The sequence below is a fragment of the Grus americana genome, chromosome 31 (genome assembly GCF_028858705.1).
Source record: "Grus americana isolate bGruAme1 chromosome 31, bGruAme1.mat, whole genome shotgun sequence".
Taxonomy (NCBI): Eukaryota; Metazoa; Chordata; class Aves; order Gruiformes; family Gruidae; genus Grus; species Grus americana.
Window position 1 is genome coordinate 1,036,243 of NC_072882.1, and position 18,430 is coordinate 1,054,672.

Genomic DNA, 18,430 nt, shown 5'->3' on the forward strand with positions numbered 1-18,430 from the left:
CCAGATGACTGAATAACCTCAGGACTCTTGGTCCCCACACCCAGGGGTCTCAAGACCAGACCTATCATCCCTAAAACCCTCAGAGCACCAGAAGCTTCCACAATGTGCCTGTGTGGTCAAAGGAAGACCACGAGCACCTCTAACCACGATGAGCTTGAGATGCATTTCCAAACTCCTACCCTTAGCCAATTCTGACTCTTTCTTTACAATTTTAAACACTCCCCCACAAAAATAAATAAATAAATCACAACTCCTTCCTGCAGATTTTGGCTGGAAACCAGCCAGAGGCAAACCCAGGCTCCATGCGCCAAGCACTAGTGCAGCAGCCGTGCTCAGAGCCGTCCTCCCGGAGCCTGCTGCAGCCCAGCACCTTTCTTCACCATTTAAGGATGAGGAAAGCAGCCGCTTGGGGCCCAGCGAATTACCTGTGAGTGATTTGTTTTTGCTGCGAATGCCTATGCCCTCACCACACAAACAAGCTCCTGAAGAAAGGAGGGTACAGAGAGAGGAGGGAAGAAAAAAAAAAAAGCCAACAGGTTGATCTGGATTACATCAACGGTTACACCCTCCTCCGTTTAATGAACATAGGAGAACAGGTGCTTGTAATTCATTAGCCAACCCACGAGCTGAGGAGACAGGAATTAAGCCGACCAAACTCCTCAGCGTGCCACTACTCTCCTTCCCTTTGAGGCAGCAGCAGCAAGAAAACTTCATCTCTTTTTTTTTTCTCCCCCTTTCCCTCCCCTCGAGCTGCAGAGCCACAAGCCGAGCATGACTAACCCTTGCAAAGCCTTCACCAGTGGCTCCCTCTCCTCTTGGGAGGTGTCAGGCAAGATGAGCAGAGGAAAAGCAGCCAGCACGTCCCCGGATCGCCTGGGCCGCTGCAGTCCCAACGGGGTGGCCAGCAATGGCTCTCTCAGCCTCCACGGAGATGGCGGATACCGATGCTCCTCTTACTCCTCCTTCTCCATTGATGGGAGACTCCTGGCCCCTGTGCACCTCGATATCGACCCTGACTTCCAAGCCATGCGGCAGCAGGAAAAAGAGGATATCAAGCTGCTCAACAACCAGTTCGTGACCCTAATTGAGAAGGTAAGGTGATCTACTGAGGACCATGGCACAGCATGGGGACAAGGATGGTGGTGGGCAAGCAGACACTAACCAGTCTCTCAGGAGACTTATCAAGGCCTTCAGCTAACCATTGCCAGGCTCTGAATATTAGGCTAATTACCCAATTAGTTATTCCTTCAGTGCTATCTGTTTTAACAAGGGCTAGCATCATCTCTGGGTGAAGCTGGGCCGCATCTGTGGTCAGCGGCATCAGGCAGCCTGTGCATCTCCTTTGCTGTGCCGGTCACCCCACAGGTCCCTGGGGAGGACAGGCAGCTCTGCCCTCGAGGACCCTGCCCTGCCCGAACTGCAAAGGCAGGGCTGTGGAGGCACGGTGCCGGACAGAGCAGGCCTTGGCTCCCACAGTGGACAAACAGCCATGGGCGGTGACGCCAATTAAGGCAGCAGCTCAAATTCTTCTCCAACTGCTAAAGAGAGCTGGAAATTCACCTTTGTAGCAACGTGGTGGGCAAGGCAGACCCCCCACCCACCTCCCTCCTCTGCGGTTTTTACTTCGAGGGGTTGCGTGCTTAGCCAAGAAAGTGTCGCTTTCATCTCTTAAGATCCATGAGAAGGCAGAAGGTTTTCTCAAAGGAAAACAACTCATCTAGCCGAGGCAGGTTTCTGCAAAGCCCTGGTGCTCTGTAAACAGATGGTAATCTCCTAGGAGGATTGCTTCACTGCAGTCTACAATACAGGCACTCAATGCCAAGCTACTACGGCTTGGGATTTTTTTTTTTTCTTGTTTTAACTCTACCTCTCTAAGGACCTGAATTCACACTGGGAAGAAGGGCAGGGGAATCATCTCCCATAGCATCTATCCAAACTGAATAGTTGTGAACCAATCACACCTATGTGTGCAAACAGGCGTGCGTTGGTATGAGGGGGCTTGACCCTGCATGGAGGGGCATGGCAGCCTCCACGTCCGTGCTTTTCCAAGCACGGATCCTGGCAATGTGAATTTGGAGAACCCCTGGTTTAGAAATCACCCAGGCGGGTTGTGCTGCAGGACTGGTCGAAAGGGGTTTCTGTAGATGTTAGCCCTGTGCATAAACTAGACCTCAGCAGAAAGGATGAGGTAGGGGAGATGGGACAAGACCAGGCAGTGACAATATGTACGTGAGCCAGATCACATGCACTAGCCTGTTCCATGCAAACAGGGATGGAAGAAGTGAGAGAGCCTCCAGGTTTCCTGATAAACCCAATCTGGTGGCCTGCTGATAAGTGTGCATTATGGGGGCTGATGGACAGAAGATACAAACACCCCACCTTAGCTGAGTGGCTTTGACTTCAGTGCTAGCAGCTGCTACATTTAGCTTTGAAGGCTGTAGCTTCAAGTGGTACATCAAGTGGCAAACTTCAGCCATCTGCCTCGGGCCCTCATTCCAGAGGAAAGTAATGACACTTCCTTGTCAAAGAGAACTTGTCTTTTTAATCAGGAATTCAGATGGTCTCAAGCCTGAGCAGCTAATTCCTTAGATAATTGACCACACTAACTGTAGGAGTTTGCTGCTGATGGTTTTCCTGCAGGCTGTTCCAGATCTGCTAGTATTTATTTTCCATCCAGATATGTCCAAGTGGAAGACAGGGAATGGCCAAGTGATGGAGCCCCTGGTTGAAGCCTTAGCCTGAGCAGCAGAGAGGTAGAGGCCTCCAAGGACCAAGCTTTGGTCACTACTTCTGTGTTTGGGCATGATTTTCCAGGAAACATGGCCGGATCTGGGTGATCCTTCTGTTGCAAAGCTCATGTTAAAAGACTTTGCAAGGAAGAATTTCTGCTAAGGCGGACGCTGTATGTAAGCGGTTCAGGCCAGTGGATGGGTATGGTTTGGGAACAGGGAAGAAACCGAAGAGTTAGTGAGGGGAAGAAGAACAACTAAGGATTAGGAGCAAGGTCAGGAACTGAGACTTGATTTGAGGGTCAAAGATGGACTTAGAACAACAGCCAACACATTCAATCATTTACCGTCCCAGCAGCAAACGGGGAAGCTGCCTTAAAATGAGAGGCTGCTCCCTACAGCCAGTGCCCCAGGTCGATCCCAGCCCCGCTGAGGGAAGCTCTATCACAATCCATGAGATGCCTCAGATGGAGAGAGTAAATGGCCCAGTTGGCTCCTGGTAGCCTCGGAGTCCACTTACTTGTGCCACCTGCAATGTCCCTTTCTGGCTCCGCTGCATCATCCTCCTTGTTCTCAGCCTCACACATGCACGCACGCACACACACAGCGTGCTACTCTGGTTTTGTGCCAGGATAAAGCAGCCAGTCAGCAGACTGGACTACTGATGGCCACGGGTTAAGATATTGGGAAGAAAGGATTAGGTCTTTAGCTGTGAGACCTGGAAGATCCCAACACTTGCATCCCGTCTGCTGAAAACTGTGAGTATCCCAGGGCTTTTGCTTTGCTTGGCTGCTCTCTGTTCAGAGTTCTTTCCCAAAAAGACGCTGCCTCTCACTATGTGCATCTGTGCAGCGCTCAGCAGTTGGGAACTCGACCTCTTCAATGCGCTGATGCTGCTTGGGGCCACAGCAAGAAAAAGTCAAAGCTGAAGGCCAAGCAGAAGGTCAAGGCCTGATAGCATCTGCACCCCACTGCTCACACCGCACAGGGCGTAGTATCAGCATTGAATCATCTCCGTGACAGAGTGGAGGGCTCTGTCGGAGGCAACTCACAAATCACCAGCCAAAACGTGACTGAAGGAGTTTGGTTTTGTTCACAGAGCAGTAAGAGAGAGGTAGCAATTAGATAATTAATTTAAGTTAGCCAAGAGCTTTGAAGATGAAAACTGTTAAACACTGAGCATTACTGTTAAGATTGTGAATATTAGGAAAGAAGAGTGCCAGATTCATCAAACGGTGGGTGGATGAAAATGCAGTGTATCCTCTCTCAAGCAGACAGGCACACACACACAGAGACCTCATGTGGAGTCTGTAATTATTTTGCTTATTCTCCAGAGTTCCCATAGGCCTCGTCTACGTTGCTTTGCAATACAAACCAGGACTCTGATTCATTACTTAAACTTTACCATGGTGTAACCCTACAGATTTGAGAGGAGTTACCTTTGTTCTGGCCACTCCAAGGCAGTAAATCAGACTTCCCTTCACCCTGGACATATGTGCATGACCTGTGATGGATTTTCAGTCTTTACTTCAGTATGTTTGGAGGCAAAGGGGACCAGCATTGAACAGTGCTTATTTTTCAGTGACTTAAGAGATGCTCATTCATTTTGATGTGAACATGTTCTATCAAGAAATTAATAAGTAGGCAACATGTAAAACCTCTAAAAGTCCCTATAACCCTCCCTCCTCGGGCCTGATCTTCAGGGGATTTCTCACTCTTACCTGGAGATCTCTGCTGATTCCAGCAGCTTCTCACTGCTCTGAAGGTCTCCAGGTCAAGGCTGCCTGCCCTGCCAGGAGCAGCCAGCTTTGCTTTTGGCTGTCGGTGCTATTAACGTCTCTGAAACCTCTTCTGCAGGTCCAGTGCTTGGAGCAACAGAACAAGATACTGACGACAAGGTGGAACTTCCTGAAGGATCAAGACAATTCCCACTCAGAGTCAGACATCAAGGCCATCTACGATCAATATATGAGCAAAATGAATCAAGAGATGAAGGCGCTGAACTACGAGCAGGAAAATCTCGAGTCGGAGCTGACAAAGGTCCTGAGCACCATGGATAACTTTCGAAGCAAGTAGGTGTCTAGCCTAGCTGGATATTACAAGGGGGGGAATGTGTTTGTGAGGTATCGGTTCAAGTCTGTGCACAGAGTAGCGTGGGATTGATTTAACACAGACACAGCCTGGTATTCCCAGGAACAAATTCCTAGGCTGGCACGCACGGAACTGTGTATTTTAGAAGTTAGCATCCTAGCCTCTTCCTGATAAACTAGAGATGAAAGAAAAGCCATAAAAAGTGAAATACCAAAGAGTGCAGGGCATCTGCAAAATGCCTCAGGCCAGCAACAGCTCTGGGGAACAGTATTACCAGGAACGACAGCCACTAAACCAGAGAAATATTTATTCTCCACACTATTATCACAAGCCAGAACTTTCTTCCCAAACCTTTTTATGGATCTAGGCTGCTTAGTACTAACAAACACCCCTTCCTTTCCCCCTTCACCCCACAACATTTAATGCAAAATTCTGCTTTGACCAAAAAGTCAGACTTTTACCCAGAAAAACTCGTGACAGAAAATATTGAGGCAGCTGAAAGTTTAAGGGAGGATCAGCTGCCACGTGCTTATTGCTGCTTTTGCCAAGAGCTTTGAGATCGTCAGATAAAAGCATCTGAGATGTGCCATGGCTCATTCAAGACGACAATGCTTTTCTTATTATCGGTGTCATTTGCATACCACAGATGAATCCACAATTAGATACCTTCCCCCTACAGTTACACCCATCTGCCTACACAAGATCTCTGGAGTCTTCCCTGCTGATTTGTAGCACAGACCCATGTACGGGCACTGTCAGGACAGAAGAGCGATGCTAAGGACTGCCCCTCCGCTGGCACCGATAAACATCACTGTAGTAATAGCCCAAACCTGTTCCCGATGTATGAGGTGATGCATAAATAACTGCCCTCTCCAGAGAGTTTAGCCCAGGGATCTTAAAGCTCTTTGCAAGACTTTGATTAAACCAGCTACTCAGTGTGTCTGCAACTTAGAGGAAAGACTGATACCTCTGCTTTACAGACATTTAATTGCTGTGTCTCCGTTAATATGTCTTAAGCTCACAGAGTGAGCTGGTGGCAGAGCAGGAGTAGGAGCTAGGAGTTTGGTTCTTGTCCTTATGCTGAAATCATTATGCTCAGCATCCTTCAAGAAGTGACACACTGATACCCAGGTGCCTAGAAATCCCGAAATTCCTTGTGGTGGGTGTCTGCCTGCTCTTTATTTGAATGTTGGCTTCACTACAAGACTTGGGCTCACCGATGCTTGCTTTGCTGCCAGGTAGCAACCCTGAGCCTGGGGCCAGTATGGATTGTGCCATTTACTCCTTGCCCCATAAAGATTAAGACCTGTCATCCCTCTCTGGAGCACATGGTCTTCCTCGCAGTTCCCTGAGGAAATACTTGCTCTGTGGTCCTGCAGTTATAAAAGATATTTCTTGGCTTATTCCCTGACAGTCAGGAAAACCCAGATAGGAAAATGGTTGGGCCAGTGAAGAAATGTCAGATCAGCCACCCCTACCTGCTCTCACAGCCTGTACTCATATTTGTAGTCAGTAATTGCCTCATTAATTGCATACATCTGGCACTTTTTTCCCCAGCCTGATTTCTGAAGGATAAAGGTGCTTACACAAACAGGCTGGCTGTGTGTTTCCCCTTACCTTTTGATTTTCCTGGACAGTTACTACCTAGTTGGACTACAGGATAGACATGATAGGGATGCTACATCTCTCAAAATTAAAAAAAAAAGACTGACTAGAGGATGGGACCCACCCTACACCCACAGAGGAAAAGGACGCAACGTGTGGACATGTGCAGTATTAGACAGTGGAGAATCCACAATGGGTACCACCTTATGAATAGCACAACTATCAGTCTTGAGAAGAGTTCCCGCTTTGTGGGACTCCACAGCCATGAGAAAACAGACTTCAGAAATGACACTGCTCCTCAAAGCACTTCTCCTTCATTTGCAGAGCCTTTCCCTTCTGCTTTCTCCCATTTGTGAGCTGCAAGGCACAAGAGCTGCCAGGGGTGACCCAAGCAGCAAATAGGTAAAACCCACCCTGTCATTGGGTGCTGTTAATACCTAAAACCAGTGCAGGTGGATTTCTGTGACAGTGACAATCCACTGTGCTGCTCCCAGCGGTTAGTGATTCACGAGGAGAGAACTGCTGCTTCTGCCGAGCCTTCTCCCAGGCAGCAATCCAACCCCGTCCTAACCCACACTGGCTCTGTTGAGTCCTGCGTGCCGCCTTCGAGAAGGCTGCCTCAGCCCAGTTGTTTTTCTGGAGCAAATGGCCTGCCTAAACCATGCAAATTTTGGAGGCTTCCAGCTCATCTGGAGGTTTCTTTTCCCAAGGGAAATTTTTTGGGGGAGGAAAAGCTAATAACTTCACTGGCAAATTGAACTGGTTGTGTTCTCATCCAAGCTGCGGCACTGCAGAGGTAACACGCCGTGCACGCAGTGACCACCCAAGCAGGCTGCTGCCCAACAGATCACTTAAGATGTGAAACCTGCCTGTCAGTGCCCCTCCAAAAGGCCCTAATTCGTTTGTCTTCTCTATCCAGGGATTGCTTTCCAAAAACATACAGGAGATTTAACTAGCTGGGATGCTTGCATCTCCTTCTCAAATTAGGTTGCCATTGACCAGCAATTCCAAATGCAGAAAAGAACAGAGAGGGACAGGGAAGTGGCAGGATGCTGGCACAGGATCTCAAACCCTGCTTCTTTAGGAAGTCAAGCTAAAAATCAAATACTGAAACATACCTGAATAGGGATGACTGTCCAGAGGTGCACATCTGCACAAGTGTTTGCTTCCGCTCCCCACATGTGCGATTTGCACACACAAAGACCCATTTGAATGAGAAGGCAGGGAATTTTCGCATGTGCTGACCTACTCTGGTGCGGCATTGGGGAGATACTGCCGGAAAATATAGGGCGTACAGCCTTTAGAGGATCCATTTCCAAGATCCAGGGATTGTGTTAGTCAAATCTTGCCACCTGAAGACTAGACAGTCAACACCCCTCTACCTTCAACCTCTGCAGCTGGTTTTCAGCCGCTTCCTGCCCCATTTCCTTGCTCCACAAGAGGAAGACTGACTTAATTCCATGCCACCAGGCTCAGATGCATCCCACCACTGTATCTTCACCCTAAAGCAGTCTTGAAGGCACATCCAGAGAGGAACATAGCCTGCCTGAGATTTGGTTCACCTCTGATTTTGCTTCACTGCCTATGGAAGGAGCCCAAGGCGACCAGACGCCTGTCTCAAGTGTGTCTTAAGTGCATGAATCGAGATGGGATGGATTTACGCCTTAATGCATGACTGCTTGAGGATTATCTCTAAGGAGATAAATGCTGTAATGTGTTTGTGGAATGCTCCATCCCCATGTGAATCATCTACCGGCCGCCAGGTCCCTCCGGAGCCGTGCGGTGAGCACGTTTGGCTGGCTGGGCCTGCTCTCTTTCAGTCAGGAGTGTTGTTTGTTCAATATGCAAGATTATGTCAGCACCCGGCAATGTGCGAAGCTGCTTTGGCAGGCTGGGACAGACTGGGATTGGGCTGAGATGCAATGAGGATGAAGGAAGAGTGGCAGGCTGTAATTAAGCTCGGCACATAGATGCTGGCAGGATAGCTAACATTCCAGCTAAACAGCAGAGAAACCAGACCAGTAAATCTCGTTAGCCACACTACCTGGCCTTATAAAGGCAGGCAAGGAGAGGGTGAGCTTAACACCATGGGGGTACTCAAGAGGAACCTTACAAGTGCCTAACTGTAGAGCCTGTGACCGTCACATCCCCTCCGTGCCCTCACTACCCCCTCTGTCGAGGAAGCAACAGCTCCAGGGAGCTGGTTTTGATATTTCAGGTCAACTCCTGAGCATGACTTACCCCCTCACCCTGCAACGCAATCCCCCGTGCTGCATTCCCAATACCTTCTCCTCCTTCTGCTCCTAGGCACAGCTCGTCTTTCTCCTAAACGTTTGTACAACAGCAGGGAAGGCTCTCGAGAGTAACTGGAGTGATAATGCACCAGACCACCAAACAGCATATGGCTGTCGTTCCCGATTTTACCATCACCACTTTGTTAGGAGATGCTATTTTACCTCAGTCCCAAAGGCCTTCCCCGTATCAATTTGGTGATATCTATACGTAGCACTGAAAGGTTTAATTCGCAGCCTAGTAACGCTATATGCGCATTAGGATAAGAGGAGCCTGAGGTATCGTGGAAAAGCAGGGAAGCTGTGACCTCCCTGAGCACAACCTGCTCTGGTCTCAGCAGTAGAGCCAGTACTCCCAGACCGTGTCCAGCAGCACAGTGGGAGATACCAAACACCCATCACACAATGCTCCTGCATGGCAAACGAACCAACCGCTGCTGGTCACGTACCAGGCCCAAAAGAGACCCCGGGGCTTCCTGGCCTGATACCAGCTTTTAGCAACATCAGGGCCAGCCACATGCTCGTCCCAAGAGCCTGGAGTATTCCCCTGGCTACCCTCTCATGTCTGCTGCTGGCCACCAAAAAATGCATTTGCCCCCGGACTAAGTCTTTGCTATCCTGGTCCTGCCTTATCAAACCTGTTTTAAAACCCCGGGGGTTGGTTCCTCTGCTGGATATTTAGCCATTAGGACTCCTCCCTATCCCATCCGGTTTTTGTTACCTTCTGCTCTGTGGGCACTGTTTTCCATGAATTGCTTTGCCAGGTCCTGTGTTACTTCACAAATTGAGCTACGTTTAGGATAAGTTATGACACCAGTCCAGTATTCTCGGAATTTTCACAAGCCAAAATTTTCTCCCTTGAGAAGACTCTCGGACTCTGGAAATTAAATGCTGAGGATACCTGAAAGAAACAGAAAAGGCAGGCTTAGGGTGAAAATTTAGGAGTCTTTGGGCATGCAACTGGGTTTCACAGAGAACAACTCACCACACCCCGCTTCTCCATGCCTACTCTCTCTTTCTGTGGCAAATATGAGGTAACCTGAGGTTGCTTAGCCCTCAAATTAAACTAGAATTAAAGCTACCTCCTCTCTACTCTGGGGCTCTTCAGACTTAAAGCGCTCACGATGTTATTACAGAGCAGTTGGCATGTGGCAGCTTGTTATCCTCTCTCTTGTCCAAGATGCCCACACCTAGGAGGTATCTCTCCTTGCTGTCTAGCGTATGTCAAGGTGGGACATCATAGTAAAAGCTGAAAGCTTTGATAACAACGCTTTTTGGGGCCAGCAACCTCAAGCATCCCAGAGGCTTTTACCACAGGCAATTCCTTACTGCTTTTTTCACTCTCCTTAGATATGAGGATGAAATTCGCCTCTGTAGTGGCATGGAATACACCTTCATGGAGCTCAAAAAGGTCAGTGGCAAGAGAAGCTCTTCATCTGGACGGGCTCTACACTAGTTCTGCATGGTCACAGAAGCCAAGATGGTCCAGGCTCAGCTAAGACAGTCCAGAGGTAGCCAAGGGCTAATTCTGGATTGAGTCCTTGTACCACAGATGTTTTGTGGGGTAGGAAGGCCTTAAGGAGGACAGCGGAGCGGTGAACACTGTCACCATTTCAATAGCAAAGCACAAGTGAGCCTGGGCCACTCGTGGTTACAGAAAAGCCCCACGGCTCTTGGCAGCGTGACCATGCTGGCACCCAACCACACTGCAATGGCACCGGCCAGACCTGGCCTGGAGGGGTCTGCACCCCAGGACCCTCTGAGGCAACACCTCTCCTCTCTTGCATGCTTTCTCTCAGAATGACATCATAGGTTGGGAAAGGCTGGAAATTGATAAATGTGTTTGCTTTTGTTTCCTATTGCATAGCCACACCCTGTTTAAACATCCCGCCCCAGAAGTAGCTGCATTTGAGTATCAGCTGAAATGGGAAGCTTTGTGCACAGCCTTTACATTAAAAAAAAAAATAATCCAAGGTGCAGGAATGCAGGTTATTATTAGACAGAGGAAATGTTCTCCACAAACGATCATTATGGCTAATTGCATGTTTTCCCCTGACACGCTCAGCAGCCAGTAAGGGCAGTTCTAGTGACTTTTGTGGATGGCATCAAGAGTTTTCAATAACCCGTGCTTTTTGTGGTGAACAAAAGATGAGTGGGTACGGACCAGCCCTGCCCGTTTCCTTCTCCACCCTACCTCATTTCAGACTTCCACCAAAGTGCACACCAGAAAAAAAAAAACCACCCTAAGAAACTTGCAGAGGAAAAAGCTCCACAAAGGAACCTCCCTACTTGTAGAGCAGTTTCAAAAGCACCTGCCAGGACACTTGCTGGGGGAGAGGTGACAGTGGGAAAGACTTCTTGTTCCAAACTCAAACTATTGATTAATACACTTTCCTTCTCCTGTAGGATTTAGATGTGAGCTCCTTGCACAGAACTGAGCTGCAGGTAAAACTCAACGGGCTCCAAGAGCTGATGGATTTGAAGAAAACTATCTATGAGCAGGTAAAACACGCCATCGGGAGAGTGGCCCTGGCACACACACAAGCTGCTATGCAAAAAAAAAAAAAAAAGGCATTTTTGTGGACAGTTCTACTATAGAGGGGGCACTGTTCTGGATTTACACCAAAATGAGAGCTTGTTCAGGGGAGGTGCATGGTGCTGCAGACAACTATTAGATGGCTTAAGGCAGGGGCTTACGAGCCAATTCCCTTTCCTTAACTAAACTAGCTCCATTTTAAATTTGATCAGGATGTTCCTTCTGCCCCTCAGCTACTGCAGGGAGGCTGCTCCAGCAGGTCTCCCCTCTGACAGGCAGAAACCCCCAGGGAGCTGCCAGCTGGCTGGTTTTGAGCTCAGCTCCCAATCCCACTGACAGCATTTGCCTGGAGACCAAGTGCCCCAGGTCATGAGCGAGCTGAATATTACTCTACTTGGATGCAGAGGAAGGGCTCACACCAAAACAGGACAAGTTCTGGTGAATCTGGGTGAGGTGCTGGATGCTCTAACACAATCCAACATACTCAATTTCCACTTAAATGAGAAGTGCAGAGTCAGGTATGATTTCACCAAGGGGGGAAGGACACAGAGGCTGCAGCCCTTCAGACAAACCCAAGGGCTGCAGCATGCCTGTATCTACTCAAACAGGCTGAAGTGATTACAGACACTTACTCAGAGCCTGTAAAATGTTACCAAGCAGGCTCGGCAGTGTTTTGGGAATACTAATGATTTGTCAGAATTCTACCAATACAAACAATTAAAATGCTTGACAAAGGAATGTTAACATTCCTTGTGGGGAAACTGAGGCACAGAGAGACAGAAGGACGTGCATAATATCAGAACGGCATTAGAACATATACCCTACCTGCAACTAACCATGAAGCCTTATTTTCTCTAGAATTACAAGATTATTCCTGGTGCAAGGCAATTCACAGGGGTAGCTGGAAATCAGATCCTGCTGTGAGGATCTTCTTGAGCTGATTTCCTCCAGGTTCCACACTGCTGTCCTGGCAGAAGGCTGTATTTTTTTTTTTAACCCATGCTTTATACAAAGAAATTACCCTCCACCTCTCTCTCTGTTCTGTCCTCTCCTCTGAATAGCTTGTTTTCAGTTTAGTCATTTTCTCGCCTGTACCTGTTGATTTGACTGACATCAACGTACAGGCACACATACCCAGTGGAAAGGGCAAATGAGGAAAACTTTGCTCGACAGCTTTGCTCACAGCATGTTGGTATGAATCAGAAGAAAATCCCAGCCTCAATCGTCATTAATAAACCACTAGGTTCTTTTGTTTTCTCCCCCCGCCCCAGCAGAGGATGCTCAAGTATTTGCAATAAACACACATTTTCTCATATAGCTCTTAACCTGCTCAAAGATTAACAAAGAGGCTCAAGGATTAAACACCAGTGGGAAAAAATACACTGATAATCCTGCTCTTTGGAAGAGTGGTGGGGTATTTTCCTGTTATTCATGAATCACCATGTCAGGGTGCTCTTTGTTTCCCCAGTCAGGGGAAGGCAAGGCAAACAAGGGATACAAATGCTTCTCTAAAGAGATTAGAGCCCTCAGCACAAAAGGGAAGAACAAAAACATCAAGATGAAAGGTAAGAGATGGGGAGAGATGCACGTTGCTCTCTTAACACTGGTGTAAATCAGAAGCAACTGCAGATACCGATAGGAGTGACACCCCTGCAGGAGCAGTCTGAGGCTGGGGGGGAGCTGCCAAGTGAATGTGTGCACCATCTGCTCAACATCAAGTCATGTCTTGCCTGGATACAAACCACCCAGGAGTGCAGTTTACAGGCACGGATTAAGGGTCCTTTTTAGGTTCACTGAGGGGAGTCTGCATTCATCATTGTTTGGCTCCTTCTCCTAAAGCTGTGACCCAGTCAGCTATCAAGAGCAAATATCCAGTCAGTGATACTGCAGCTTGTGTGTGCACGTTCCTGCTTCCCCCGTGCTGGCGTGAGTTCCCCCAGCACACGAGAGTAGCTCTGGGGAGAAGAATAGGTCTGCTAGGGATGGATGTGTTCAGAGAAGGGTCCTGTTTCTCCCTGCTTTTACCAGACACAAAGCAGACTATAACAACAGAAGTGGCAGCCACAGTCTCTCTAGATACTGAGGCAGAGCTCAGCAAAGATATCTTTCTAGCACCACCAGCCTGCAGAGTGAGTCACGCTGCCCTATTTCTTGCCCAAGAGATATATGCCCACTATCTGAATATTGGTAGATATCGAAGAGTCAGTTCAGTTAACCTGCTCTTGAAGCAGTACAAATGTACTGTTTTGTCAGATTCAGATTGTATCCAAAGGTCCCAGACCAACACTCTAGCCTGAGTCTGGATTTTAGGGAGAAAATAATACCAGCTTCCAAACTGCAGAGACTGAAACCCTAGGAAATCTCACCATCTCCACCACCGCACGTGGAAGACACTTTGCCGAGCTAAGCACAGTAGATCTGCCAGGGTTCAGCTCACTCCTGGCTTGTAGCTTTGTTGACTACTTGGTATTTCAATCCTGTTCTCTCTTCGCTATTAAGGAACTCGAGGAGCTGTTGACAGAAATTAAGGACATTTCTGTTGTACTGGGAATTGACAATGCATGCAAACTTGATCTGAGCAGAATTGTGGAAGAAGTGAGGGCCCAGTATGAAGCCCTGGCTCTTCGGAGCTGGGAGGAGGCTGAAGCACTTACCAGGAGAAAGGTATTTGTCTCCTTATCTGATTGATACTGGGGAGAGGCAGGGAAAGAACAGGGAGAGAGATCAGCCTAGAAACTAGAGGAATCAGCAAGATGGAGGGACAGACTACACCTGGGAATGGAGGGAGGGACAGGGTGCTAACCCAGATCAACTCCTCCTCACTCAGGTGTGTAAGTGAGGAGTTTCATTGCTCTAGGCTCTCCACACCATCAATGGAGAAAGGCAAGCACATTTCCCAGTGGCAGCTTGGCCACCTAAGAGGCAAATGACCTTCCACTGGTGCTCCTCCAGAGCAAGAACGTGATTAACCAAGAGACAGTGTGCTCTATGCCTGGCACAGCCAAAAGAGGATATGCGAATGAGCCCTAAATCCTTCCACACAGCTGCTATTTCTCCCCAGTTAGGTGTTTCTCCTCAAGGGCAGTGGGAATCCTTGCAGGGTCCTTTGCTACAGCAGAGGAGGCACACAGATAACCAACTCCTCCATCTCCCCTGCAGTTGAGTGAAGGAAGCACCCAATCAAGCACCTATGGGGGTCACCTCCTTGACAGCCGACGGGAGATCGCAGACCTGAACATACAGATCCAGAAGCTGAGGTCCTGCATCGTGTCCCAAAAAAGCCAGGTTTGTCCTGGGGTGAGTGACAAAATTCTGACCTACAGGTCTGAACCTACAACACACCTAATGCCTCCACCACCCTTTTCCCTTTGCACCACCAGTGCCTGTACTTAGAGGAGCATATCAAAGAAGCAGGGGAGCACGGAGAGATGGCCCTCAAGGATGCCAAAGCCAAACTAGTCAAGCTAGAAGAAGCCCTGCAGAAGAGCAAGGAGGACATGGCTCACCTGGTGAAAGAGTATCAGGAGCTGATGAACATCAAGCTGGCACTGGATGTGGAGATCCTCACTTACAGGAAGCTGATGGAAGGGGAGGAGAGCAGGTAAGCTGGGCTTCTGTGTGCCTGAAGAGGGGAAGGGATGCACCCAAACACCTAGGGAGAAAGCAGACATCCCAAGCTTTGAGCCTGGTATTGAAGGTTTAATCAAAGAAAGAACCAATCCCAGCAGTACCCATACAGTTCGGCCCCGTTTCTTGCTCTGAAGTTCTCCTTAGACTCCACAGATCAGAGGGTTCCAGCACTTCTCTAGATGATGCTTTGCCCAAATGCTGTTGATTGAGCCTTCATGACCCAACCATGCACTTGGCCCTACCCATGCAGCTCAGCTCCCATGGGCCAAACTCCAGTCCTCTATATCCCTCTGGCATGGCAGAGACTAATATGCATCCTCACACTCCGTCCTTGTGTTCACAGCATGGAGCAACCGATACCCACAATCGTCAGCGCCGTCCACTCCAGGCCAAAGCACCGTAAGTGGTTTGTTGTATAATTTGGTGAAGCAGAGTGTGAACAAAACATTTCTAACCTCCCTGCTTTCATTCCCCCCGACCCTGCAGTTTCTGCCAGCACCTTGAGAAACTCCAAGCTCTTTGCACAAGGAACAGGCAGCACCAACAGTGAGGTGAAGCCAAGTGGAGGCAGCACAAAGGTGCTGCCCACTAGAAGCCACAGTGACAACTCAGCAGACACCTTCATCAGCAGTGGCCGGCCAAAGCTCAGTTCCCTGCCCACCGAAGAATGCTCCTAGGAGAAACGGAGCCCCACAGCATAAACACAAGACCTGTTGGCATCTGTAGCCAAACGAGGCCAAAGCACTTTCTCCTGAACTCAAGCCAACGTCCGAGGGACAAAGGATGAGAATCCACTCCAGGCTGTCTCTTTTGTCTTCGCAACATCCCAGTTAACATCTCTGTTACCAGTTACGAGCAGAATCCAACCCAGGATTTTAGAGACTCCCCCATTCAAATACCCACGCCAACATCTTCCTCCCTAGGTCTGTTTCCCCAGAGGATTTGCATTCACAACCTTTGAGATCTACCTACAGGAAACTTGGCAAGCGGGGAAAGTATCAGACACAAACTTTTAACGCAGCAGCCAGAAGCCACCGGCCCAGCCATTTTACCAGTATTACAAAATCATTCTCTCCCTGCTCTGTGCGTGTCTGAGAGGCGTTCAGTGATGTGGCTTTCAAAGGAAGGCAGCATCAAGCTTTCCAAACTGAGCTGGTGGGGAGATGCAGGCAAACAACCTGAGCCAGGTGGATCTGCATACCTGGTGACAAACATGCTGGCTATACTGGGGGATCCTTGGCCACTTCAGGGTATTCAACTAATTTTACTGCCTTTTGGTGGAGTCCTCATTCCTTCCTATGCCACCAAATCTAAAACTCCTCAGAACTTTTATTTTCATAAGCCATCTCTTTAGTGGAGAGCATCTCTGCCTGTCTCGCCTAAAGGCACTCTGCACACAGTGGTGCTAGGTCCTAGAAATGGGATATTTGCTGGTTCCTGTTTAACCACCACGAGCAGGACTTTGTATTTATTGACCTTACATAGCAGCTTTTACCTTACCTGGCTGATGCCAGCCATGTCGCACTGAAGCTACCAGAGCCAACTCCGTAGATGCCACGTCCCCCTGTGAGCAAGGTGGAGGGACGTTCTGGCCTCACCACAGGCGTTGCTGTGGCCCTCACGCACAGACTAACATAGATGGTGCCCTCCAGTATTTTCCTTTATGAGGCCAGGCTCTGGCCTCAGCTGCTGCCATGCAGCCCCACTTGAATTCCCAGATTTTGAGTTCACAGGAGTTGTTAATAGTCTCTCTGCATATTTCTGCTGAGTGCATCGCAGTATTTCCACATTTCTCTAGGATAGACAACTACCATAGCATCTATGTAACCAGAACACCTGCTCTCCAGGGTTACAGCTGTTATAATAAAGTATTGAATGTCACACGGAAAGCACTGTAGTGGGGTTTTTTTTTCCCAAATTTCTTACCACAGCCCACCTGAAACATTAGTTTCTTCCCCAGTTGCCAGCAGGTCTCAGCTGAGGGCTCTGGCTAAACTCCGGCAGGCAAATGAAGCTGAAATTGCTTCCCAGGTAATTTGTTTGGTCCATATCCCCAGGGAGAAATACAGAGGGCTGGAGGGGCAGACGCAAAGCCAGCATCCAAGGCTTTGGGGAGCTCACCGCTGTCCTGCCACCAGCCTCCCGCATGGCTTTGAATCACAGAGAAGCTCAAGCATGTTTCAGGAGACGAAGGGTTATTGCACAGGCCACCCACGCTCCCACCACTGTACTCATCCACACAGAGCTTCTCCTTGCTAAATTGCCCCTGCACCTCTGCAAAGGGGAACATCCGTGCACCTGGGACCCAGATCCGTGCAGGGGAACCACACTTTCATGCAGCCCCTCATTTCAGAGGTGCCCTTCCAGAGCACAGGGCCTTTCTTGGCGTTCTTTGCTCAAACACACATTCCTCTTCAGGGCCTTAGCTGGGAGATCCAAAACGAACGAGGCCCCCAGGGGTGCTAGAGGACCTGGGATGGGGAGCATCTCTGCTCTGCTGTTTGCTGCACACCTGAGAGAAACACTGAGCTTTCAGGGTCAGCTCAAGGGATACAGGGGCAGGAGGGGAGGGCACTCCAGGCCAGCAGAAAGAGCCCCAGCTGTTAAATCCAGTTTCTCAGACTGGCAGGGATGGGGGGGGAGGCTACAAGTGAGCTCCAAGTGTTCAAGCTGTTCCCAGCTCAGGAGACAGCACTTTAGCAGAGCTTCCCCTGGAGGCAGGAGCCAGCAGAGCCCTTCAAGGAAAGCCCTTCCAACTGGAGGAACAATGCTGGGTTTGTGCAAGGCTGCACGACACCAAAGGTGTGTGAGGCCCAGAAAATGACGGATTGCTCTGAACAGCCCGGTGTCCTTGGAAGGCAGGGTGGGGCAGGCTCTGCGAGCAAGGGGGACAGAGAAACACAGAGGTAGCGGTGCCCAGAATGAAACCTGAACGGACAGGGAGGGCTTGGGAGCCCTGAACATTCAACCTGGGGGAACTGAGGGCAGGGTGGTCAGAGATGTGTGCTCACGGCCAGGCTGGAGAGCACAGGGGTTCAACAGCAGCCCAGTCCTGCAAGAAGTTTCTAGCTGTTTTCCCTCCCTGCCATATGTTTTTTTTAGGGTTGGTTTTTTTGTTGCTTCTGAGCCTTCACCACCCAGGGGACAGAGAGAGCCCCAAGGCCAGAGCAGGGACTAGGAAGCTGGACTCCTGGGGTCAGTTCACTAGTATAGCACCCAGGAGAGAAGGACCCAACTCACTATTTCACTGTCTCAGTCACTTCACTGCTCTGTGCCTCAGTTTTCCCACTGAGAATTGGAAAGCGTATATCAAGCCACATCACATCAGGGCAATGAGTTTATGCAGCAGAATAATTCCTGCGCTCCGTTGATGGGAGCTGAGCTATGCCTGAGATAGTCGCATTGCTTTGGGACGCCCGTATGTGCCTGTGTACCTGTCCTTCCCCCTCCTCCATGCTACCCCTTGAGCACTGACTTCATCTGAAGGACCAGCCCCTTCCTCAGGGCTAATTTCTGTAGCTATTCTTACACCAGACACACAGTCAGCC

The 18,430-nt window shown here is 49.2% G+C and overlaps 1 protein-coding gene across 1 annotated transcript; it reads left to right on the plus strand.

Moving 5' to 3' along the window:
* Positions 1–771: 771 nt before the first annotated feature.
* Positions 772–16,687, plus strand: LOC129198095 (keratin, type II cytoskeletal 80-like). The gene is made up of 9 exons (XM_054807145.1): positions 772–1,092; positions 4,587–4,801; positions 10,067–10,127; positions 11,123–11,218; positions 13,752–13,916; positions 14,412–14,537; positions 14,633–14,853; positions 15,226–15,281; positions 15,369–16,687. Exons 1-9 carry the CDS (start codon positions 772–774, stop codon positions 15,557–15,559), a joined length of 1,452 nt encoding a protein of 483 aa, XP_054663120.1. The 3' UTR covers positions 15,560–16,687.
* The last annotated feature ends 1,743 nt before the right edge of the window (positions 16,688–18,430 follow it).

Coding starts and splice junctions, on each gene's coding strand:
- LOC129198095 (XM_054807145.1), top strand. CDS start 772: ATGACTAACCCTTGCAAAGCCTTCACCAGTGGCTCCCTCTCCTCTTGG. Junction 10,128..11,122: donor CCTTCATGGAGCTCAAAAAG/GTCAGTGGCAAG, acceptor CTTCTCCTGTAG/GATTTAGATGTGAGCTCCTT. Junction 13,917..14,411: donor AAGCACTTACCAGGAGAAAG/GTATTTGTCTCC, acceptor TCTCCCCTGCAG/TTGAGTGAAGGAAGCACCCA.